Consider the following 25,737-nt stretch of genomic DNA (forward strand, 5'->3'; position numbering starts at 1 on the left):
TGAAAAGGAATGCAGGCATTTAATAAAAGGTTAGAAAAGTTGCCCTTTTAAAGGTAAAAAAAAAAAAAATGCCCCTGGAAATCAAAGGGGGAAAATATTATGCCTTACTGCTTAGTTTTTGAACTAGTTTTCAGTTTTTATCCTGTCATCAACGAATTCCCATTTAAATTAATCATTATTGGTGTTGTATTGACCACCCATTGGCCTATAAGAACAGAATCCAGTGGCATATGCAAAGATATTCTGTGTGTAGACCTATAGGTCTTTTACTTGCACTTCTGTAAAGTTAACTTAATTTATTAGAATTTCATTTCAATTTGTTTTAATCTCTGTGCTTAATCTAAATTCAATGTAAAATTATTTTACAATTGAAACTAAAATTATTATTCATTTAGTTCTGTTTTAATTTGTATATTTGAAAATTCTGGTATCCCCTTACTGTTCATTTATTTGTTCATTAGTTCATCAAAATTATTAATTTTGTAATGAGTTATTTCTCTGCTTGTATCTTGGCCCATTCCTCACTTGGAAAAGCTTTGAGATTATTAATATTCTTTGGTTTTCATGTTGCTCATGTCACTGGTTTTATCAAATCCCACCAAATATTTTTTTATGAGATTAAATCTGAAGACTGGCCACCCAAGAACGTTTTTTATGTTTTTGTGATGGTCGAGAATGCACATAGTCAGTGAGTACCAGTTTATTGTTATGAGCAGAAGACCCATCTAGAAAGTAAGGGGAGATGGTATTGACACAATTCACCACATGGTGTCACTTAGAAGTCGAGTAAAATTATTTTAAGGTGGCTGTGCTTGTGTGACATTGTCAGATAAATCTCTGCTTTTATATGGATAAAATCATAATTGGAGATTTTAACTTTTGCATATACAGTAGATAATGAAAACAATGCATTGGAATTAGAATTGCATTCTGTTGTTCAACTCTGTTTTGACAAAATGTCACTGTAACCACTCATTGCCATAATCATAAGCTATAGTTTTAATTATATCACACAGTGTTGACACTTCAGCCACAGAGTAATGATATTTCAGATGACTACATGCTACTAAGATAGTATTTTATTAACTGAATGGCAAAAGGAAGAATAAATAAACAAAATAAATTTACAAAAATGAAAATGTTTCTAGCTATGGACAGCCTGAATGCTACATATTAAATACCATATATTAAATAATCAAAACAATCACACTTTTATTCAGTATAGTGGCTAGACAGACAAGAAAACAGTCAGAAACAGATATTTCTTCAAAGCATATAGCAGAAATCAAATTTATTCAGAAAATATCAACCTTCAAAAGAAAAGTGAAATTTTACAACCAACTGGTAAAGCAAAACAATTGATCACAGGTTTGAACTCTTTTAAACTCTACAGAAGCTATATCAGTGAGCTAGCAAGATAAATACATGTTCCTGGTTCTGACAGAAAGAAAACCAGGCAACATGGCAAGGCTCAGAAAACACTTGATTCTGAGTGAAAAGCTCTGAGCCCTCTGAGTGTGTTTACTGATGCCCTATCTGGACATGTGTATCTTACCTGAAGCATGTGCTTCATCTTTGTAATTAAACTGTTTTATAACCACAGGATGAAGACCTTACTTACAAAACATGTAAAAGGTTTTTTTTTTTTTTTTTTTTTTTTTTACCAGTCACACAAGACCATGGTGTACATGACATTTATAAACTAAATAAATATACTAAAAAGCAGAGATGTTACCTCTGAAGAAACCAATTTAAATATACATTTAAAAAAGTACAACTTAGAATAATTTATACTGTATGTCTTCAGAAGACTTGTGCAGATATTGTATGAAGTATTTTTTTATTTGCATGGAAATATTCATTTTTAAATTCTTCTTTGTCTTTCAGAAAAAAAAGCAGTAGTTTGGAAAAAATGTGGTTGAGCAAATAATTACATGACAAATTACAACAGGCGTGTAGGGGGGAGGTGGCGCATACAGAGCCAGGGGGGGGGGGGGGGGGATTTTTGGTATATAAAACAGGTAGAAAGGTAGGGGTACAAAATGCATACCTGAGTCTTTTTAAACTGTCTTGTTCAGCATCAGCGATAATGAAACCAAACAAGTGATCAACATCTCATGTCTTTGTTCATTAGACTATCAGAGGAGCACATCACCAACCATACAAGGTAAACTCTTCAATCTTTCTCCTGTCAAAAGACTGTTCAACTTGAGAATTAAGAATTATTTTACAATAGAAAGTCATGTAAAATGTTGTATAGATTTATCATCATGAATCTTTTGTGGCTGCCTATATTTCTATGGAGTCTTAAAGCTTCTTGATGTTAGATTGTACATTCGTCAGATCTGTTCACCTGTTTATTGTGTTCTTATAACCTCAAAGCTAGTAATGTTCTCTTTTTGAAATAGTAATGTTTACAACAAAAACAACCATTATTATTAATTTACATTTTACAATTAATAATAATTAATAATTGTAATAATATACAATATAGTTTGTAATATACAAAAATACATTTAATGAAATTAAATAATAATATACAATGTCCACCTGTTACCAAAATATAGGCAACTATTAAAGAAGAATAAGCCTGCCATTCAGTAGGTTCATATATTTGACCCTCGACCACAAAACTTAAGTCGTAAGTCGCTGGGGTCTATTTTTAGCAATAGCCAAAAAAACATTGTATGTTCCAAATATTTCAATTTTTCTTTCATGCCAAAAATCATTAGGATCATGTTCCATGAAGATATTTTTTACATTTCCTGCCATAATTATATAAAAAAATTATTTATTATTAGTAATATGCATGGCTAAGAACTTCATTTGGACAACTTTAAAGGCAATTTTCCCAGCATTTGAATTTTTTTGCACCTTTAGATTCCAGATTTTCATATAGTTGTCAGCCAAATATTTTCTGTCCCTAATAAACCATACATCAATGGAAAGCTTGCTTATTCAGCTTTCATATGATGTATAAATCTCAATTTAGAAAAATTTACACTTTTTTTTGTTTTGTTTTGTGATACAGGGTTACATATGGTCCAGAGACTCAATAGAACAATTAAGAGGTTGCTTCGAGTGTACTGAATGTGACTTATTTTTTTAATAATCACGATTGTTGTAGTAATTATGAATTGTTGAATCATACAACAATGATCAGCAGAAGGTAAAGGAGTTAATTAAAGTAGTGAAACATAAGATAAAATATGCACAGAGGGAATATAAAGAGAATGTTGAGAAGAAATTCAAAACAGGAAATATAAGAGAGGTGGGGAAGGGCTTAAATACATTAATGGGTAGGCAAAAGGAAAGAATTCAACAACGTGAGGACTCTTATGGTCTTTCAAATGATCTTAATATCCTTTATTCAAGATCTGATAATAATTTAAATGAGTCCACTGTTAGTAATGCAACAATAACTAAAATTAATTCACAGACCATGACCATTCAAGAAACAGAGTTTGTAAAGTGCTTCGCAAAGTTAAATCACACAAGACATTTGGCCAGGATGACCTGAAGGATAAAGACTTATGTGTGTACAAAGATGTTTCAAATCTTTCTGGACAATGGTTTTTTAACATTGACCTGGAAGAATTCTATTATTATCCCTGTACCAAAAATACCTAATGGAAAATTGTTAAATGACTTTCGTCCAATTCTCTGCAAATGTATGGAATGCATAGTGTGTAAGGAATTGTCATCCCAAATTGAGAGGTTTATTGATCCCCTGCAGTTTGCCTACCAGGTCAATCTGAGCACTGTGAATGCCTCTCTTACTCTTTTGAACAAAGTTCAACATCTAGATAAGTCAAAAATGTATGTTAGAATACTTTACATGGATTTCTTGTCTGCTTTTAATACTGTCCAACCTAACCCTCTTTTAAAGCGTCTTCACAATTTAGGTGTTAGTAGTTTGTTGATTTTATGGATCAAGGAATAATAATAAATTTAAAAAAACACAGCGTGTTTGTATCAATAATGTCATGTCTGAACTCTTGGTTTTAAATACTAGAGTATCCCAGAGATGTGTATTATCTCCAATATTATTCTCTGTATTCTGTACATCAATAAACTGTAGTGTGATGATGATCATTTCTCCATCATAAAGTATGCTGATGATATGGCGTTGTGGTTTTCTGTCAGGAGGAAATGAATAGCCCTTCATATTTTGATTATATCAGTAGCATTATTGGTTGGCTTGATAGTACTTTTTAAAATCTTAATTATTTTAATTAATTAATTATCTTAATCAGGCAAATAAGATTACTGTCTATAAACAACATTCACTTCAGGTCTTATTTTATTGTTTTTATGTAAAATACAGCAATTGGAATATTTAAAGATCATACTCATCCCCTCCACTCTATTTTTGAAATGCTTCCATCAGGGCGTAGGCTTAAAATTCTCTGGCCAGAAGAAATGCTTGTCCCAATGACAGTTGGTAGTACAGTGTTTAATGGATTTAATGTGTATATATATATATGGCGAGCCTGATATCACCAAGCACAACATGTTCCTGGTTCAAGATCCTTGGAACAACATTCCATTCCAATCAACCAATCAGAATTGAGATACAACTTTTCAGAGGTGCTTCTACACCCTTGTTAATCAGATAATTTCCCACTGATTTTAGGAATAAATCATGGGTAAGGTTAGGTTTAGGGGTACGGATTGAGTTAAGTTTATATTTTTGGACAGTAATGTTAATCCAGGATCATCAGAAGATGTTGATCCAGGAACATGTCTTGGCAAAGTCATATATATTAATAGTCGTATTATTAATATATAATATATATATTAATTTAGATGATGGTTTGTAATGTGTAAGGAATGTTTGGGGTTGAGTCAGTTGCCTAAACTTGTGTAATTATATGTATTTTATGTGCTGTTAATGTGTGATGTGTGAACTTAACATATATACATACATTACAGTCAAACCAAAAATCTTTCAAACACCAGATATACATTTTTATATCTTTATCCTAGTGGGTGCAGGGCACTATAGTTCATTTATCTAAATGAGGATAAAGTAAACTGTAATATATAAGTAAGTAAAATGTAGGATAAAAATTATTCACACACCCTAACCTGACCATGTTTTGTTTTGTTTGTTTTTAATTGCTAATGTGAACTTTTTACACAACAGGCTGAACAAAATTAAGCATTTCTAATTTGGTATGATCTAATTGTGGACTTTAACATTTGACAGCTATTCAACCTAATTCAGGTTTTCATTCAACCCTTTCTATCAGAGTTATCAGACATTATCAAGATGAATTTGTTCTGACACAGTTTAACTCTGAGTTATTTTCAAATTTTATTGCCATTTTGTAATAAATAAAAAATTAATAAACTGTGATAATGTAAGAAATGTTGAAAGTGTCTGAATAAATTTTGGTTTGCCTGTAAATAGCTTCAGTGGGTGTGAATCATAATGTGAACTGTGTTTTTAGTGAGAATGATGCAGAGAACTGCCCTGCTATTGCTCTGCTGCTTGTCAGCAACATCTTCCCCAGTCCATCCAATGAGGTAAGACAGACCAAAGCCAACTGTCATTACATAGTTTATACATATATTCGTTTTTGTATGTAAATTTGGTGTTTAAATTTGTGTAATTAATGTACATGTTTGACAATATATTCTGACAATTACCCCATTCAATAGTGTGTATACAGGTGCATCTCAATAAATTAGAATGTCCCGGAAAAGTTTATTTATTTCAGTAATTCAACCCAAATTGGGAAACTCATGTATTAAATAAATTCAGTGCGCATAGACTGAAGTAGTAGTAGTAGTCTCAAAAGTCTTTGGTTCTTTTAATTGTGATAATTTTGGCTCACATTTAACAAAAACTTACCAATTCACTATCAATATTTCATAAGATTCTCTCTGGGGTTCAGGTCTGTTGTGTTTGCTGGCCAGTCAAGCACACCAACACCATGGTCATTTAAACAACTTTTGGTGCTTTTGGCTGTGTGGTCAGGTGCCAAATCCTGTTGGAAAATGAAATCAGCATCTTCAAAAAGCTGGTCAGGAGAAGGAAGCATGAAGTGCTCCAGAAATTATTGGTAAACCAGTGCAGTGACATTGTTTTTCAAAAAACACAATGGACCAACATCAGCAGATGACATTGCACCCCAAATCATCACGGACTGTGGAAACTTAACACTGGACTTCAAGCAACTTGGGCTATGAGCTTCTCCACCTTTCCTCCTGACCTTGGTTTCCAAATGAAATACAAAACTTGAATTGTAAATGTGAACCATGATTGGATTTCTTTAGCAACTGGCACAGACCAAAATCCATTAGTCATATCAATTACTGTAAACCAGTAATGTGTTTGTGTTCTGGTTTAATCAGTCTGAAAATTGTTGATGGGTCAGCCACAAGAGGGCTGATCTTATAAATATATTGATTTGCCACTCTAATAATCAACTGTGAGTCTCCACGATAACTGCAAACCGGAGATCTCCAAAATGGGTCGTGAACTCCAAAAGTTGGCAGAACCTCCCAAATGGGCCGGAGTCTCCTTTCGCAAAGACTTTGGCTCACCATTGGCTGTGGCTTCAGCTTCAGTCAATTATTACTGACTTACATCTCAAAATAAAACTTTATAAATTAAACATTGTTTCTAGATGATCTAAAATAAAATATGCAATATAAAAAATGTTCTCCATGAGAGCAGAGCCCAAAGCTTGTGGCCAGTGGTGTTTGAACCTCTGCTTCATGATGTAAACGGGAATCACTCGAGAGTCGTCCAAGCAGAGGGGAAAGATTTTACTCTATCGCTTTATTCCAAGCAGCGGGGGCATGAAATCCGCAGGCTAGGAGGGGGTAGTGATGTTGGGCGTAACTAAAAAGGTGCCATTGTCCGGTGAGTCACATATCGCATAATCTTATTAATGGTTTATGTCCTGAACTGCAACTTTCTTTACCACGCTCTTCAACGCCAATCCTGCCATTCAGTAAATTTCACTGGCTAAGGTAAGGTGTGGGGTAGGTTCAGGGGTTAGCAATTTTTATTGCATATTTTAAGAAACATTTTAACTGACACAAACAATAAAACTGAAGTGGATTGGGGGGAAAATTCTGCATGCGTGTCATGCGTCTGTCTGTCAATGAGAGGAAGTCACGCCATATTTTGGAGCTCCCGCCCCGTTTTGGAGTTCTCGCCCCTATTTGGAGATCTCCGGTCTGCAGTTATACGCTTCTCTCTGCCACTGATTTTGTCGACAAGGACAGCTTCCATAAACGTAAGCATACGGGACAACCAAATGACCCAAGAAGAGTTTGGGACAAGAGGAGAGAAAGAGCTAGGATCAATATCGGTGCTGCATTTTCTAGATGGAGAGAGCTTCACGACAAACTTTTTACAGAAAACGTATGCTATTATAACGATCAACAAGATTAGTATTATGGGGCATGCACACCAAATGCGTGGCATCGCGTCTGATCCATAGTCTGATCGTGTCTTTGCATTGACTTTGTATGTAATCTATTCACGCAAATCGTTGAACTCGCGTTTGTTTTGTATGTCCAATTATTGTGTTTGTGGTCATTCAACCATGCATGTTTTGGTAATGCGCCCTCTAGTGGCAGGGTCTACAAACTGTACCTTTAATACTTTGTACCTTTTAATTATTTGAAGTAACAAAACCATGGCAAATTTGCAGTTACCATGGCTACAAGAACCATGATTTTTGGTGTTATTCTTATCAAAACCATGGCTAATTTTCATAAGGGAACATGTGAAGTCATGGTGGTGGTGAAATTATTTCCAACATTAAAACACGTTTAATGTCAACAGCCAAAAACGTTACACAGGAATGTGCCTGGAAGTTTTTACCTTTAACAAATTATTTATAATTTATTTTAATAGATAAAAAAAATAAAATTATAAGGTGTGCATTCCTCCTTAAATGCTACTGAGATTTAACATTTCAAAACAATGGGAAAAGTAGCAGAATGTACATATGAGTTTCAGTTTATTTTAATAAATATCAAAAATAAGGTGTACATTATAGTTGTCACCTAGATTAACAGTTTACAGTTGTTTTTATGACTGTAAGTCATTCTCCTAAAATGATATTGATGTTAGAAAAGTGTAGGCTATACCAATATTGCATGTTACTTTAGAGACGGTCCCTAAATTTGTGAATATTGAACATCCAACGTCAAGCCAACTTTATGCCAATTTTACTTCATTTTGTCTTCTTACTTCATTGCTGCTGTCTGTTCCACGGGCATAGATGGCCATCCATCAATTATGAACATTCAACGCAAACCTGAGGAGCGAGCAGTCGCGATCACTGATGGGGGCAATGGAAGTGCATGTGTTCTTATTTTTTTATTATTTTTCAAAATAAACAGGATAAACTGGACTTAGACTAGGAAAACTCAAAAGGCCTCCGTAACATTGATATCGCTATGTAGCGACATACACAAACAATACTCGGCGGTGAGAAAGAGGAAGCCCATGGCATATATAGCATGTCTGAGGGGATTCGGCTGTGTGTGTGTAATCAGTGCAATGGATGATGGGAACTGTAGTCCCAGGTGAAATGCAACAGTTAGTGTAGTGCAGGAGTCCATAGTAGTGAGCTTGTAATCTCTGGTGGTGAGTTAACGGAAGTGCATATACAGGATCCATGACAGGTAGCCTACTAACAGAGAACAGCTGCATACGAGAAGAGTGTAAGTCTGTGCTGCTTCTGCGTGTAAGTTTAGAGTCTGTCACGTTACCCTAACTGACACAGGATATGAGTCCACGGCATTTTGAGAGCATCTTCTTTAATTTTTCCCTCACTACATGAAATTTGTAAGGTAATAATGTTTTTGATTAAACACGGGTGTGGGACTGGGGCTAGTTGTCACAGCTGTCATGAACCAATCCTGTGTATTAAGTGCCCTGTATCAAATGTTCAGTCTTGTTTTGTGTGTGTGTGCTAAATAATTGGGCTGCCAAAATGTGTAGTCTCTTCTACCATCATCTTGTTTTGAATCTTCTGTGTAGAAGGTAACTTTTTCTATTCTATGGGTATGTTCACATCTTACGAATGTGATAAAAACAGTGCTTGATGTGTTTGTTAGGTTTGGTCAAAGAGCAGCTGCAATACTGATGACCTGCTCTATTGAGGATCCAATTCAGTTGCCAGCAGATAATTCACCCCAAACACCAGATGCTGAGTTTAGGTCAGTCATTCATTCATTCACCTAGTGCTCAACAATAGCACGTTTTTTTTTTTTTTTTTACTGTGCAACAGTTCAGATTAGTCTTGAATTTTAACAAAGCTTAACTTAATGTAAGACTAACTGTTATATTGAATAAAAATGCAGCACCGTCACACTAACAGGCATGTGACATTTCTGTTAACTGGCACAAAATTATTTTCTACAATTCTACAATTGCATTGTATTTTGGGCCGAAAACCCTAATATCCTTAGTCAGAAATGGTTTAATCAAACTTCAAATAAAGTCATCTAACTCTGTCATAACTGTGTGATGTTTAAAAAACTTTTTCAGCTTTGGAAGACATGCTGATGCCATCTTTACCAATAGCTACCGAAAAGTTCTCAGTTAAATTTCTGCCAGAAAATTTCTTCAAACTGTTATGGGCAAAAGACTTGGGTATGTTATTTTGTTTAATTTTTTGGATTATTATTTTTTTTTTATGTCAACAGACCAGAAACTCAAAACTATTTGAAACGCCAATCAGGCATAGGCATATATGGAGACAAATTCAAGCAAGATGTGGATATGGATGTCATTGAGAGGGAACAAAGTTACAGAGAACCACAAAGACTAAAGTTCTCAGTAGTTACACAATGATTAAACATTATATAAATAAATAAATAAATAAATAAGTAAATAAATAAAACACTTTCTATTTCTATTTGTCACATTTGGAAAACTCAGTTTACCCTTCATACAGTTTTCTGTGCACAATGTATTTTTTCAGCCAGTGTTGAGAAGGTCTGCCACAGGAATCAGGAGTCCCTACCTAAAAATACACAGGCAAGTACATATGGTTGTATAGAGGTATAATCATTCCTTAAGGCTTAAGCCACTCCTTAAAAACACTGATGACAAATCCTTGCTGAAAAACTCAAACACTAGAAAGACAATAGAACAGAGAAAGTGGAACCTCAAAGCAACAAGATGAAATAATTGAATAATTTAGTTTAGGCAGCTGTACACACGTTATCACTGACACACAGGTTGGAAAACTTGTAATAACTGAAACAAAACTGAGCACAGCTATGATTTCCAGTGCATGAACACCATGACAAGAGTGTTTAAATACTTAGCAGCCAACCAATGAATGAACTGTAACTGAACACCAAAACTTTCTGTTTTTGATTTAAAGACTGTGGCTGCGTCCAAAGACACAAAAATCATGCTGCCTTCGGAGGATGCATTCCAATGTTAGGAAGGCATCAAGACACATCCGAATCTCATGTCAGATTCACTCGTCTCCTAAGAAAAAGTTGAGCTTGATAATATTTTCAGACATTCCACAAATTAGATTAATTTCTAGATTGTTTAAAAGACATAAAGACATGTTTTTAGCCACTCAAATAACTCCACAAAAGATTTATTAGATTTGAGCCCTCTGGCACCGTATTTGAAGAAATTTGAGATTTAGGCTTCCTAACTGATAACTTAAATAAGTTACTTAATAGTAACTTAAAATTTGTTAAGCAAATTAACTCCGTGGTTCAGGGTGGTTTCTATAATTTGTGTTTATTGTCCAAAGTAAAACCGTTCTTAATAAACGTAGATTTTGAAAGAGTAATCCATATCTTTATTCTTTCATGGCTGGATTTCTGTGATTCTTTCTATTCTGGTATCACTGTCACATCTTTGTCTCGACTACAATCAGTACAAAATGCTGCAATGAGGTTACAAAAAAAGGTAAAGAAATATGAATCAATTACCCCTGTGTTAATTTCTTTAAATTGGATCCTGGTCCATTTTAGAATTAAATATAAATTTTATTGTTCGTGTTCAAATCTTTAAATAACCAGACCCCATCACATTTGGTAAACCTTTTAATCCCATATAATCCTCCTAGAACACTACGATCAGAGAATCAAAAATTACTTGTAGTGTCTAGAATAAAGCACCCATATAAAGAGATCAAGCCTTTGCTGTGATACGGCCGAAACTTTGGAATAAGTTGCCACTGCCGATCAGGACTGCCAATTTTTAAGAAACTGCTGAAAGTACACCTAATGTTGGTAGCATACAAAGATTAGTTGTGGTGTTTATATGTCGATGTGGAATTTTATGCTGTGTATGTTTGTTTCCATTCTTGTACTTTTTATGTAAAATACTTTGGTTCAACCTTTGTTGTGTTTTAAATGATGCTATATAAATAAACAAGAACAATGGCCTTGATATTTTAATATTTACCCAAAAAGTTAAGAGCAGCCAACAAGTGTCCAGCATACACACAAAGGCCTTCAAAATGGCTAATTTCATTTCTTTAACGTTTTGGTTACTACATAATCACCATATTCCATTTCACACTTGTTAAAATCTTATTTTCTACTTTTTTTAGAATAGACAAGAATGACTAGGCGTGTTCTGTGTTACATTAGCCACCCAGCTCTATGAAAACCAGTATCGGCCAATAAAAAACACAGAACAAGTAATTGTTTCAATTGTTTTATTAAAAAAAAAAAAAAAAAAAACGGGACTGTGACTGGAAGAATGATTCCACATTTCTGTTCAGTTGATGACAAACAAAACCTCTTGCTCTGATGGTACGAGGAGAGAAAAAAAAAAAAACACAACCCTCAATCAGGAACATACTTCACTATTCATTACAAAAATCAAATTAACATCCTTCCAAAAACAGGAGATCACAAACTTTCATATTCATTACCAAATACAATTCAATGTACAAGAAACAAATGTTTCTTATTTGTCACATTCAATTTGTATTTTTTAAAATTCCAGAACATCCCGGCCTGCACCCTTGTTTTTTTTTTTAAACCACCACCAATACGTCTGTTCCCAAATTTCTTAAAGAAAAAACATGACTATGAAACATCCATGGTCTTCTCGATTTTGCCAGCATCATTTCCTGTCAAGTCTGAAAAAGAGAACAAAGTACTGATTAAAACCAAATTAGTATTTCCTGAAGGAAATAGCAGTGCTTGCAATGTGGCAAAAGCTTAGGTTTTAAAGTGCAGTTCTTCATAACCTGCAATGCAACATTTTTTTTTTTTACATCAAATCACACTGCAGTTGGTTAAACAGATGCAGGAAAGGCCAATCAGAGAAGGCAAATATCCACATCATCATCTGCTGGTTACCTTCTGAATGCTAAGTTAATGGAACACTTTCAAACCCTAAACAGAACGTCTGAGAAACAAATCCAGTGCTGCACTGAAAGCAAAGTTAGTATAAATTAATGACTAGAATTAAAAAAGAAAATAATTTAAAATGAAATACTGTATTAATCATGACCAATCCACTCCAGTATTCAAAATAATTTTAGGAAGGGGAATTTACCAAGAATAAGTTGCATGCATTGAGCATAGTTTATTAGCATGCATCATGTATCCAGTGCTTCAGAATGATGCAAAAACGCATGCAAATTAGGTACTGGGGCAAACAGCACCATTTGCACAGAGCAATTCCTCTTTAGCATGTCAGTTATGAGTACTAGGTTAAAAAGGGTGAGGAGACTACAACAATCTGCCCTCTAAAAAAAAATAATGTAATTTTGACAGTAAAAATGCTACAGTAAACACCTATTAATTGCTTAATGGTAGGTTCCTTCATCATACACAGAAAAAAAAAACTGTCACAGATTTAGTCTATTCTTGATCTTGTCATTTCATGTAATTTTGTAGTAAAATACTGTAAAATGGGCAATTTAAATACTGACAAACCACACACCGGCATTCCCAGAATTCCCTGTGACGCTTCACATTCGATTGGATTTCATTTAAATCATTGTTTATTGATGTTAGATATGCAAATTGGTTATTTTTGTCTGTACCATGCACCTACTATATATTAGAATTTACCTCAGTTGTGGAAAGGCTTCTTGTGATTAACTTTTTTTTCTTCTTCACCACGTTACAAAACTGATTTTAGTAGCAGTGAAGGCTGCTGTATGTAGGATTTTTTTTATTATTATTATTTTTTAAATTGGCTGTTCCATAAGTATGTTTGTGTTTATATTGCTGGAAATATTAATTGTGCCAGGCAAATAGTGCTGCTATTTGTGAACCAAGTGAACCCCTGTGGTGCCCCTTATTTTTATAGAAACACATTTGAACTGAAAATAATAGTTTAGTGAATGCTTGGAATTTAGAGTAGTTGTTCATCTAGTACTTTAATCAGACAACGCGACAACTGAGAATTTCATTTATCACATATTGCCTAAAGTGTAGTACAGCAGTCTGTCACCGCACACACAAATGAAGTGAAACAAGCCAAAAAAAAAAAAAAAAAAAAAAAAAAAAAAAAAAAAAGGTTGATCACATCACTCGGATCAATAAAAAGCATGACATGAATAATATGGCTCGACAGTTACAAATGGCATTGTTTCAAAAGGAAGTTGTGAGCTTCACTCAACAAACACACCAACATAGCCATGCAGTAGATGTTGTCATGGAAATGTTGATGCCATATTATGGGATGCACCGGTGGCAACAGCAAGCCTTACTTCAGCCTGAGACTGGCCTTACTTTTTGCAAAACATTCAGCCACTTATCGCAGACTTCTATATTTTGCCAACCTACTACTTTGTTCTGCAGCAATCCTAAAGGAAGGGTAAAGAAAGAGAGGGAATGGAAAAACGCAGAAGGGTTAAAGAAACAAACACTGAGACAAAGTTTGTTCACACCAAGAACGATAACTATAAAGTTACAGAGTTATAGAGTCCACACCAATGGACAATAACACTTATGCCATCTGCCCCTTTAAAAGCACACTTTAAAGTCACTGAATTTTATTGCTCATCAGCTGAAAAAAAAAAAAAAAAAAAAAAACTGTTCTTAATGAAATTCCTATAACACTGTTCTTTTTAGTTATACCTATGGTGTGGACAGAATAAGAGTGATTATTACATTTTTTTATAGTTATTATAGTGGTGTGAACTTCCCTTAATGCTCCATTCACCTTGGCCTAGCAGCTGTATGATTGGCTGCTAGTACGCGTTTCTACTACTAGATAATCCAATATTATTTATAGGCTATGTAGTTGGCTATATCTTTTGAAAATCTGCCAACTAATAACATGGTAGATGGATGAGCTCCAACTTTTTTCATCTGTCGCATCAACTGTCAATCATGCCAACAGACGTAACTTCGCTGTTGATTGCTTTTTGTACAAATGTGCCTTTGGTTTAAAAAAAAAAAAAAAAAAAAAAAAAAAGGAGACATACCTCTGAACAAGTCGAAGTTAAAACCTTGCATAGACATAGCAAATATTCGCCATCTATGCATAATTTTGAAGGCGATATAAAATTAAGCAAGATAACCACAGTGGCTTGCATGACCATGAAGGTTGGTCTTAAAGACAAGTTTCATGATGATAACTGGTTCATTAGCATTTTTTTTTACTCAATTTTTTACTACATGCTACTTTTATGTACACTTAACATTGCACCTTTTTCACCAGCAAAGTTTCTGTGTGAGTAAATGCTGTTTATATCTGAATACGTTAGGGTTAAGGTTATAGCTAATGTGCTCAAAAACAATGGCAATATTTTTGCATTTAGAGGTTACATGCATTCAAAATTTGGTCTCTCTCAACTGCCTCAACATACAAATAATTTTGATGACATCATTCTGCATTTCATCTTCTCAGATTGAGATTTTCCTGTACAATCAAATACTCTTTAGAATCTGAAGGTGCTACAAATGCATAGTGTAGTGAATAAAAGGGACAGCGCACTTAAGGTAAAGTGAATGATTTGGACTGTCTTAACATGCTTTCCATTCTGGTGCTTGAAAAGGACAACAGAGGCAGTATCAGTTTAAAACGGTTACTGTACCTTTTCACAGCTTTTTGTGCTAGCATGCGGTTCCCAGCTAGGAATGTGAGGCTGCCTATGATAGCCAGATACTTCAGAGTCTGGAACATGTTCAAGTGAGTCCAGTACACGTACATTAGACCCAACATAGCTGCAAGAGAAGAGTTAAAAAATAATAATAAATTCTCAGTTCTCTCTCAGAAGCATGTCACATTAAAGTTAAACTGGATGCAGGTATGTTTAGAGCGCAGCGAAAATTGAAAAAACAAGGCAAACATTATAACTGCGCAATAACTTTGCTCAATTCCATACATGGATAAATTGAGATAAGCAGAAAAAGGAGTTAAGTTTAGAGGTGCACGATATATATCACTGATGATTAATGTGGTTATCTAATCAGCAGTCAATACCATCAGATGCGTGATTTCACACAGAGCTGTTGTTAACTGACAAGCTGCGCAAATCCAAGCCGATAATGAACATGGATTTGCACAGATTGTCAGTTAACAACAGCTCCGTGTAGAAACAGCTGCTCTATGTGAAATCACACACCTGATGGTTATTACTGCTGATTAGATAACCCGCTTAACTGATGAGATGCGCATTAATCATCATCCAAAATATATATATGGTGCACCCCTAGTTAAGTTAAATATTCCATCAAACAAGTATTTAAAACATTTTCTATTAGATTGTACGTTGATTTGAAAGTTCAATGTGCAAATCTGGTTATGATAAACTTATAACTATTCAATGAATTAGTTAGTTAATTAATTCATAGTCCATTTAATTTGGAGGACGTTCTTTTGGTACTGTGATGGATCTTGACTTCATTTTCAATGTAAAATAAGAAAGAAAAAAAAACTAGTGCTGAGAACGGTGTAAATAAAACGCATTCTTACCTGCATGGCCTAGGTGGAAGAGAATAGTGCTGGGTGACAGTGTGAAGTTTGAGATATTGGCTCCAAGTTTAAACCACTGTACAGGCAAGAGGGAGAAACACAACCATGGCAGAGTGAATGACAATGATAGATCAACAAGCAACAGAAATCACAACATTAGTTTACACGGTTTCATTTATTTCCATGTCAGTTTTTACATGCACCCATATTAATGGGTCAGAAGGCCATTACCAGTATGAGCAGGAGCAGAAGAGGAGAGAGGACCAATGCAGTAAATGCATTGGATACAACTGTGGGTGGCTTCTTCTCCGGCTCTCTGAAAAGATGCTGTAGAAACAATTTTATGAAACAAAAACAATATTAAAAGAATACAGAAATAAGGTAACAGATAGGACTGGGCATATTTTGATATTTACATTTTTAGCCTTTCGATATACATCTTGATATAAGGAACCATCAATTCAACAGTAGAACAGTTCATAAGTTGTTAAAAAATAGCAATACATAATGCAATAACTGCACTGTTCTGGTTTCACAAATTGTGTAATTACGAATCGTTATTAACAAAACATTTAAAAATGATCTGAAATATTTACGTGGATCCTATAATTTCTCTTAATTTGGCATATTCCCCATTTCTTTAAGTAGAATTTAAGATTACAAATTAAACCTGATGACCCACACTATACACAAAGATATAGTATTGCTCCAAATAGCATCTTATGTTTCAGTGGAAGGAGGAAAATCTGTCCTTTTATACAAAGTCCACAGAGTCAATGTCACAAACTTGCTTGACTTGTGAAAAACCACAGAATTGGAAATATTCATAAAAATCATTTCATGCTTTGTTTCATTTATTTTTAATCCTAAAAGGTTGATTTGTTTAAACAAGATATCAAATCCCAGACTTACATATCAATTAATATTAAGTTTTTTTTTATTAATAATAATAATTATATTATTATCATAATCATGTTCACAGCCCTGAAATTTGGCATTTTTCTCAGAATATCTTGTCATCCTTGAGTACCACTAGAGCTTACCTGGATTTCTGGTTTGGGTACATACAAAGTTTTAGCCTGAATTGTTCCAGGTGCCTCTTCATCTAAGAACTTCAGCACAACGTCAGCCTTTGAGAAAAAATAAGTCTAAATTAAGACTAAACTATGACAACTCAACATTTCCAAACATGCCAGAAAAAAACAACACCACCACAGAACTTGTAAAAGTCTATTGCTAGATCCCAGAGTTCTCAAATTAAAATAAATGCCTTACCACGTTCCACAAAATGGGGTTCTCCAGCGTAGCATCTCCCACCATCAGGTAAAGAGCATAGGTGCCAGAGATTGAGTCAAACTCTGTCTTCCTCTCAGCTGTGTCCAGCTCAAACTTATACAAATTCTTACTGTCAGGTTCAGCCACAAACACGACCTCCTGACCTGTCTTCTGGTTGTGTAGCCTCACAAAGGTCTGAAAGCAATGACTTTAATCAGTTCACTTAAATGTTTTTGAACAGTGCATTTAAATAGGGTTGCCAACTATGCTTGCTTGGAGTGAGATTTTGATGATATGGGTTTAATCACACATCCTGATCCAAGCTTTTGAAGGAGACATCGGATGCCCATTTTATACAACTTGGTACAACTTGGCTCTTCCATTTTTTTCTCTTCCAAGAGCAAATGGATTTTACTCCCTGTATGGTGCTTGTGTCTCCACACTGCTAAGACACATTTATATGCAAACACCATGTAATAGTGAATTTTTGCCTCCGATGTCCTCTTCGAAGATAAAAATCTCACAAAAAGGCTTCTCACACGAATTAAAACATTACTATACAATGAGGGCAGAATTTATTCACTTTCTGCATAAAAGTAAACCATTTTGGATGGGATAATCACCTGGTGAGGGGTGAGTTCCACTCCTGAGGTCTCATCAACTAACTGGAACGTCATGGCAAAGTTTTGATGGCTGTCTGCCATAAAAGATGCTTTGGCTTTAGTTGGATATTCCACTCTAAAAAACAGGGTTCAACGCATACACTGGCTTAATTATACAATAAACAGAAAATTAATCAAATAGCGCTTGATAGAAGCTGGTGGTTCTAGATATTACCTGGTGGTTTTGGGGCCAATACTCTGGTCCTTGTCCACGACAGACAAATCCATGTTGTTGATAGCAACTCGGGTAGAGACCTTTACTTTGAGCTGAGAAAGTAAATCAAACAAGTTTCGATCTAAGGCTTTAAAATGACATCACAATAAGAAATTATTTCAATACATTAAAATGAACACTCGTAAGTTTGAATATGCTGCTGCTGCAAAAAGAAAAAACTACAGCAATTACAATAATTGTGCCTTTTTTGTAATTTGTTCAGTGAAAGAGGCCAATGACTCCAGAAAACCTCTGCAGCAACTGTGACATGCTTTTGACCTTATAATTATACAATGAACAGTCAGAGCAATTATTATTTACATAGCTACAATGTAAATGAATGCAATCTAGACCAATTAAAAGTGAATGTTGAGAGAATGAGGAAATGAATCACAGTTCATTGCTGCAATTAAGAGTTAAACGCTGAGGACAAATCATTTTAGGTCATGACAAGGCACGACAGATACAATAAGATAAACAGATACAAACTAAACTCTGATTTTCCTAGCACATTTCAAAGATTCAGTAAAGTACCTCAACATGGTTGGCAACAAATCTGCTGTCACCAGCAATGGCAACGGAGAACTGATAGTAGCCACTCGCTGGTTGACTGGACATGAAATTCAGCTCAAAAACCCCACTGTGAAACAAAAGGACAGTCTTTTAAACAAAGGAAACATTATTAAATGAAATCATTACTGTGTTTCAGGCATATTACGTTACTTATCCAGAGTTTGCACATTACATAGAGGGATAGTTTAAATTAGTGCTGTCAAATTATTAATCACAAAATAAACGTTTTTGCTTACATACTATATGTATTTGTATACACAAATACACACATATTTAGAAAATATTTACATGTATATACATTTATATTTTTTATTTTATAAGCTTATTTTTCTTAAACATATACATGCATGTGTTTGTAGTTATATACACATAATAAACTCATATTACGTAAAAATATATATTTTTTTGGCATAGGATTAATCGTTCTGTATTATAGATAAATTCGAAGCCCAAACATACATAATTGGCATGCAAGAATAAATAATTCCTGGTCATGCATGCACATTTGAACTGTCATTAATCATATTTAATGTGCTTTATGTATGCGTGATGATTAATGTTTATATATGAATAAAAGCCTAAATTAAATATGTGCATCAGTGATTGTGTGAATTCGATCAAACCACCCGACTCATTTACATTACTTTTACAATGTCTACGTACTTTTTGAAGCTTGAAAAACAATTGTGTATTTAATGGATGGTATTATATGGTATTAAGTCTTTCTCTGCAGTTAAAAAATTTAAATGGCATTAATTATTATTTGAAAGTGGTCATCTACAATGCTCTCACATACTCTCTGAGGGTGAAGGGTGCCTGGCTTAGGATGGCAGATTTTGAGGACACAGCACTAGCGGACTCCACCAGCACACTTGCTGAACTGAGGGGCTGGCAAAGGACATCCGTCACCTGAAGCTGCAGTAACAAACACAGACATTACAGATTATTTCAGGTCTCTTAAAAAAATATAGAGTACACACTCAAAACTAAGGCCTACCCGGAGGAAGGGATGGCTGTGGGATACGGCAGAAGGGCCCTGGGCACTGACAATGACAGGTACATGGAAGCGATTGTTGGAAAGCGATGCAGCCGCACTAGCCACACTGAATGCCTCTGAGAGAGAGTCCCAGGACTTCTTACTGAAGATGGAGTTCACTAGCTGGATTACCTGATCCTGTGATGGACAAGTGGAGGAGCCGTTTACCTTCAGACAGTACTTCAAATACTTACAGAATCTATTTTGTTGTACATAGTTTAGCCCCCTCAGAATAAATGGATAACCATGAACCTCTTTCAGGGGGGGCTCCATGTCCACATGATCGGACAGGGAATACGCAGCAGAAACGAACAATGCTGTGGCCTCCAGCCCTTCTTCAAACTGAAGATACACTCCACCCAGATCATCTAAACGGGCAGCGAGATCCTACAATGAAGAAAAATATAAAAATCACATAAGAATACCAAAAAAGTAAAAAAATAAAAAGCAGGTTTCTGGTACACTGAGCAAATGAGACAAACCAGAAAAGTTTGAAAGCAGCTTTGTATTCAGTTGATTGTTAAAAAGAATACTGCTAAGAGAATTGTTATAAAAGCACATTACTTTGATTTTTTTTTTTAACTAGTATGAAACATGATCCTAGACATGTTGTGTGAGCTTTAACCATTAGTAACAGTCAAAACATGAACTGTTAAATTCATTCATTACCCTAAAATGGCCTACACAACTCAAAATGTTATGTAAATAAAGGCATTTAAACACTGAAGTACTTGAAAACAATGATCATTCTGTATGTTGTAAATTTTTGTGCACCTCTATTTTAGCGTGTGAGCTTTTGTGCAAATGCAAGTAGTCATTTTAAGTTTTTGTTGTATATATCGGATTACTTCTATATAACACACATTTGGTTGAGTTAAATAATCAGCTGCGCTACCAAAATGCTTAATTTACTGGCGTTCATGCACTCTTCAGCCTCAGCACAGCTCAAACAGCAACATCATCCTCCTTCTAGGGCTGTAACTTTTTATTCAATATTCGAATATGCATTCGAACATGACATGAAATATCCTTAATCAAACTATAAATAAAATATACAGTTTTTAAAATGCCATGTGGAGCGCATTTTTTTTACAGTCTATTATTAGACTGTTGTTTTTTTTATTTTATTCTTTGCCATCTTATCCAGTAGAGGGCACTCTAGAGGTATTGTACTAGGCCCATCACCAAATCACGCGAATAATAGCTAGTAGCCAGGCGGGCAAGTCTGTGCGCTCTGAACGTGTGTTCTGCACCACGGGGAACATTGTAAATAAAAAGAGAGCCACACTTAATCCAGATCAAGTTGATAGACCGCAAACAATATTAAGAAATGAATTAGGCTAGGCTATATGCCTTACTCCTGCTGCTGTTTAAGTTGTCACATTATTGTTTGTGCCTGTTCTATATGTTGTGGGATATGCATAGTGGCACTTCATATAAATTGATAACTTGGTGTTTCAAACATTAAGTAAAAAAACGAATAATCCAGATATTCCTGTTTATGACTCACTGTCACAAATACATTTGTGATTGAATCTCCATTAGGCTACAGTGTTTTTTTTCTTTATGAGCGGGGGCTTTGTTTACGTAGATATTCGAATATATCCGAATACATTACATGATATTCGATGACAGCCCTAACTCTTTCAAGTTGTTCTTTTTTAAACATATTGATGATGATATTAATAATAATCTGGTTATTTTTCTCATTATATTTTCTTCAACACTGTTTAAATTTGAAATGATTTCTTGTTATTGTAATGAAAAAACTGCAGGGACGAATCAGTTGATAAGGCAGAAAATGCAGTTGTGCAATTAAGTGCAAGATGTTCAACAACAAGCTCTCACAGAATATGTATATTACATTTTAATTAGCACACTACTTTATTTTTTAATATTGATTTTTTATTGTGTTTTTGCACTGTGTGGTTTCCGCGTGATCCTACAGGAAGAAAGTGCTCACAATGGGAATTCTGACTAGCATCCAACTAAATTTTTTGAAGACATGAGTTATAATATGTTTATGTTGAGTATTTGCTTTATTAATTTCTTATAGGATACATTTGGATGATGTAATGAACACCCTAGTAAATGTACTTCAGTTTTCAGTTGTTCATTCATTGTCCAAATGGTAACGCCCACCATTATTTGACTATGATTGGATTATTTCAAACTATCATGTTTCTTTTTCAAATTTATTGATGATGCATTACTAATAAAAACTAGCAGTGTAATTTCTCCCCATCATCAACAGTACATTTTATTAAAATGGTTTAATTGTTCTTTTTACCCCACTTGCACAGCCCTGCCCCCTCTAGGTAATTGATTACATTTTTAAATTAAAAAGAAAAAAAAATCCCTAAACTTATTTTATAATTTCTATAGTCTAGGCTTTAGGCTTAAAGTTGATTGTTCTGTGGCTGATAAGCCTGAGGTTACGCACTAATCGCTCACCTCAATCTCCTCCAGGATATCTCCAAGTTCAGCTTGCTGCGAGAGACGAGACGCAGTCTGCAGTGCCAAAATGATTCTGTCAGGAGAAGAGAGAATCAGAGTTAGGTCTCAAAATTAAACTAATAAAAAGAGACCACAAAGCAAGCCACAAGTTAAAACAAAACATTTTAACATCAGGACATGTACTTACGCCAAGACATTATCCTCTTTGGAGATGCGAGCTTTCAGGGCACTGACCACCTCCTGTGAGGCCAGAGGTAACCCAAGAGCGCTGAGAGCACTCACAGACTGATGGATCTGAGAGGCAGTGGAGTCCTCACTGACAGTGGCCAAAAGCAAGTCACGTGTGTCATTCGACACAGGAATCTGTCAGGATCACAATAGAAAATACAATTTGTGGATTTGAAAGTTAAAATTACTGTGTGTGCAATGTGACCTATTATTTGAAAGTGACTGACCATTTAGGCTGCCCAGCTAAACATCCACTTTGCCAAGGAGCCCAGTTTAAACTAGCCAAGTCAACCAAACCATGTTTAAACAGTTTTTTTAGGAGACTTTGAACTTAGTTCACACAAAAATGAAAGATCGGTTACCATTTAATAACCTTAATGTTTTTCCATACCCTTAAGGAATTCATTCAGTTTCAGAATACCAATGAAGATATTTTCAATATTTTATTATTTTTGTTCCATTGAAAGTCCAAAAACCAAAACTTCCATGTGGTGAAACTACAAAAAGACAACGTAAAACTAATCTATATAAAAATACTTAAACTGTTCTATTTTTATGGGTTTCATTTACAACAAACATTTTGAAGCATTAAAGTTTGGTTGCGTGAAAATATATTGATATTTGTATTTTGAATATGAATGAAATGAATAAAATGTAATGGGTGAATGAAAATTAATGGGTTTGAAACAACTTGAAAGTGAGTGGCAGAATTTTCATTTTTGAGTAAAGTAAACCTAAAGGAATATCTAATTAATCGGAAAGAAAAAATTCTAGGCGTTTTAACAGGTTTAATAGAAAATAATAATACTACATAATTTATCATAACACTGATAGCTAAGTGTAACTGTTCTTTAAAGCGTTTTCCCTTTTTTGACTGCCTATCCATCTATAAAATGAATAAACAAATGGATAAATACACGGTATATATAGTATTATCAGTCAACCCTGCATTGGCTCCCTGTTAAGCATTTTTAATTTTGCTTATTAATTATAAATCCCTGAATAGTTTAGCTTTTCAGTTTCTTTCACATTATAATGCTTCATGTTTCTTGCGGTCACAAAATTCATAAAAATTTTAATTAAATTTAAAATGTATGCATTTAGCAGACGCTTTTAGTGACTTCGAGTGCATTCAGGCTATACATTTTTACCTATCGCGTTTCCGGGGAATCGAATCCCAAACCTTGGTGACTTAACTCAGTATTAATGTTGTAGTAATTATGCATACGGAGGCTTTTTTTTTTTTACTCTGCCAAAAAAAAAAATCTTTAACATGAGGTACGAATGCTTGTAAACAGAAAGGCATACAAAGAACCCTATATCAATTCAACTTTTAATGAACAATCGGTGCATCTCTATCGGACCTGACTGACATGCAACCAGTGATCAGTGCAAAAAGGAAAGTGAAGAAGTATTTTACCTCACATCCAGACAAAGCCTGGCTGGCTTCTGCTGCATAAAAGAGTGACTCCACGCTAGAGGGATCCAGGTTTGAGTTGATAAACCTGCATGTCTCCTGATGTAGACAGATAAGACCAAATTAGACACACTGGTAAAGACTAATAATATATATATATATATTTTTTTTTAAGTTTTTTTTTTTTTCTTACATCTGCATCCGCAGCAAAGATTCCCAACTTGCCAAGTCCAACAACAGAGTAATAAGCAGACTTGAGGTCAGTGAAGGGTTGGCTCAATACAGCCTGAAGTCTGGCCACATCAGTGGTGGTCAGATGATGGGTTGGGGTCAGGGCCTGGGTCTCAAGAACCAGGGACAGGACCAACAGGCTAACTAAACCTTCAAATGGGTAAATGCACAAAGAATAGAGTTTATATAATGACATGCATGTATCTCAAGATAACTGCACTTAAAGGAAGCATTTGACTCCTGGGAAAGCATTATATGCATTTTGAGGATGTGGTGAGAGCTGGTTTTAAACAAATTGGAAATACTGAAGATTGGAGGTTCTGAAGCTTTATTTTTTTTTATTTTTTTTATGATTGTATAGAATCACAAACAGCAATTTCTATCCGATTACAAACAGACACAACAGAAGTGTGTGTGTGTGTGTGTGTGTGTGTAACCTAAATAGGATTAGATATATACACCAAAATTGACATGTTCTTTGCATGTTCTTTGCTAAAGCTATCAAATACAGAAGCTATAATATACTGCTAATATAATGACTCAGTGAAACTTGAAAATGCACCATGTTCACCTGACACTGGATAAATACTACGCACAATACTACTAAAACATCTAATATCAGAATAACTAATATCAGAATACATGAAGGTAACGTCACTGATTGACTGACTGCAAGAACAACTGTTCGGACAAAATGTGACTAACTGCATTCACAAAATCTACCTAAACGTGTCAGTGACACGTCGCTGCTCACTCTTACACTGATTGAATGAACATAAATCTTTAACAAAAGCATAAAATCATGCAGAAATATAACTTACAGAGATGAGCCATTTTCGCCTAATGCACCGTCACCAAAAGCTCAGAGGACTTCCGGGTCATACGGATGAAATTTATTTCACCAATGTAGGGGGAAGTTTATGTTAATTTGATCTAATAATAGATATTAAACATTAAAAATGAATACCCCGATTATATATATTATATGGAAAACGTAAATCATACATTTGATAAATGAAACATTCGTAAATATGTAAAATGTATGAAATATTCATTACATTGAGGGACAGATGACCCCTACGAACTTCATGTGGTGTGAGCCAAGTCATGTCAAAATGAATGAAACATGGGAGAAACGGTAACACGTGGACTTCCAAACAAAAAAATCATAATAGTGTACATTAAGATTTAAACCTCTCATAAATTATCACGTACAGAGTACAATCTGTTTGTATGAAAAATGAAAATGCTCTTGCGCGGTAAAACACGGAAGGTGTGTGTTGTGCTTTGTGTCTGTTTGTGATTGGCCGCTTCAAGTCCTCGTTTCTCATTTCAACCAATCACATACAGTAGAAACCCACATGAAAAGTGGCATTTGTAATAACCTTTACTGTCTATGGTAATTAGTCACTGAGGATTTTTATCTAATCTTTTCATTTCGTTCACCAACGAGATTTGTTCACTGTACCTTTTCATAATTATGTTTCATAATTACGTTTTGAGTTGGCGACAAATACATTGTTTGTTTGTTTCACAGTCTTTTTAAAACGCGACCTATATAGTATTAGCTATTTGGCCACAGCTGAAAAATACATGAATGAATTAGCATTATAGCATGATTTCAATTAATTAGCATTAAAATGTTTAATTACTATAGATTTATTTTTATTTATTTATTTTTTAAATCTAATACTTGTATTACACAAAGATTAATTAAATAGATTACAAAAATTACAAAAG

General features: G+C 34.6%; 1 protein-coding gene and 1 pseudogene across 2 annotated transcripts; one reads left to right on the forward strand and one right to left on the reverse strand.

Moving 5' to 3' along the window:
• The first annotated feature begins 5,456 nt into the window (after window positions 1–5,456).
• LOC127967991 (somatoliberin-like) lies at window positions 5,457–9,832 on the forward strand (annotated as a pseudogene).
• A 1,829-nt stretch (window positions 9,833–11,661) lies between these two features.
• LOC127967984 (dolichyl-diphosphooligosaccharide--protein glycosyltransferase subunit 2-like) lies at window positions 11,662–24,943 on the reverse strand. Of its 2 annotated transcripts, none has more exons than XM_052568765.1 (17): window positions 24,819–24,943; window positions 23,960–24,147; window positions 23,770–23,865; window positions 22,309–22,484; window positions 22,119–22,194; window positions 19,917–20,051; window positions 19,626–19,802; window positions 19,425–19,543; window positions 18,590–18,695; window positions 18,017–18,108; window positions 17,803–17,917; window positions 17,180–17,374; window positions 16,948–17,034; window positions 16,136–16,231; window positions 15,905–15,980; window positions 15,024–15,153; window positions 11,662–12,104 (listed from the first exon to the last, which is right to left on the reverse strand). In XM_052568765.1, the coding sequence occupies exons 1-17, from the start codon at window positions 24,829–24,831 to the stop codon at window positions 12,089–12,091; spliced, it is 1,893 nt and encodes a 630-aa protein (XP_052424725.1). In that variant the 5' UTR covers window positions 24,832–24,943; the 3' UTR covers window positions 11,662–12,088. The 2 variants fall into 2 exon arrangements, with proteins under 2 accessions (XP_052424725.1, XP_052424724.1); XM_052568764.1 differs by lacking the exon at window positions 11,662–12,104 and adding an exon at window positions 13,466–13,787.
• Window positions 24,944–25,737: the final 794 nt, after the last annotated feature.

This window comes from Carassius gibelio, chromosome B11, assembly GCF_023724105.1.
Source record: "Carassius gibelio isolate Cgi1373 ecotype wild population from Czech Republic chromosome B11, carGib1.2-hapl.c, whole genome shotgun sequence".
Classification (NCBI taxonomy): Eukaryota; Metazoa; Chordata; class Actinopteri; order Cypriniformes; family Cyprinidae; genus Carassius; species Carassius gibelio.

What these genes read in the sequence shown, in the direction of transcription:
- LOC127967984 (XM_052568764.1), bottom strand. An exon ending in ACAGCCATCCCTTCCTCCGG is followed by an intron (nt 19,544 to 19,625) that starts GTAGGCCTTAGT and finishes TTGTTACTGCAG; the next exon opens with CTTCAGGTGACGGATGTCCT. An exon ending in TTGTTGCCAACCATGTTGAG is followed by an intron (nt 18,109 to 18,589) that starts GTACTTTACTGA and finishes TTACTTTCTCAG; the next exon opens with CTCAAAGTAAAGGTCTCTAC.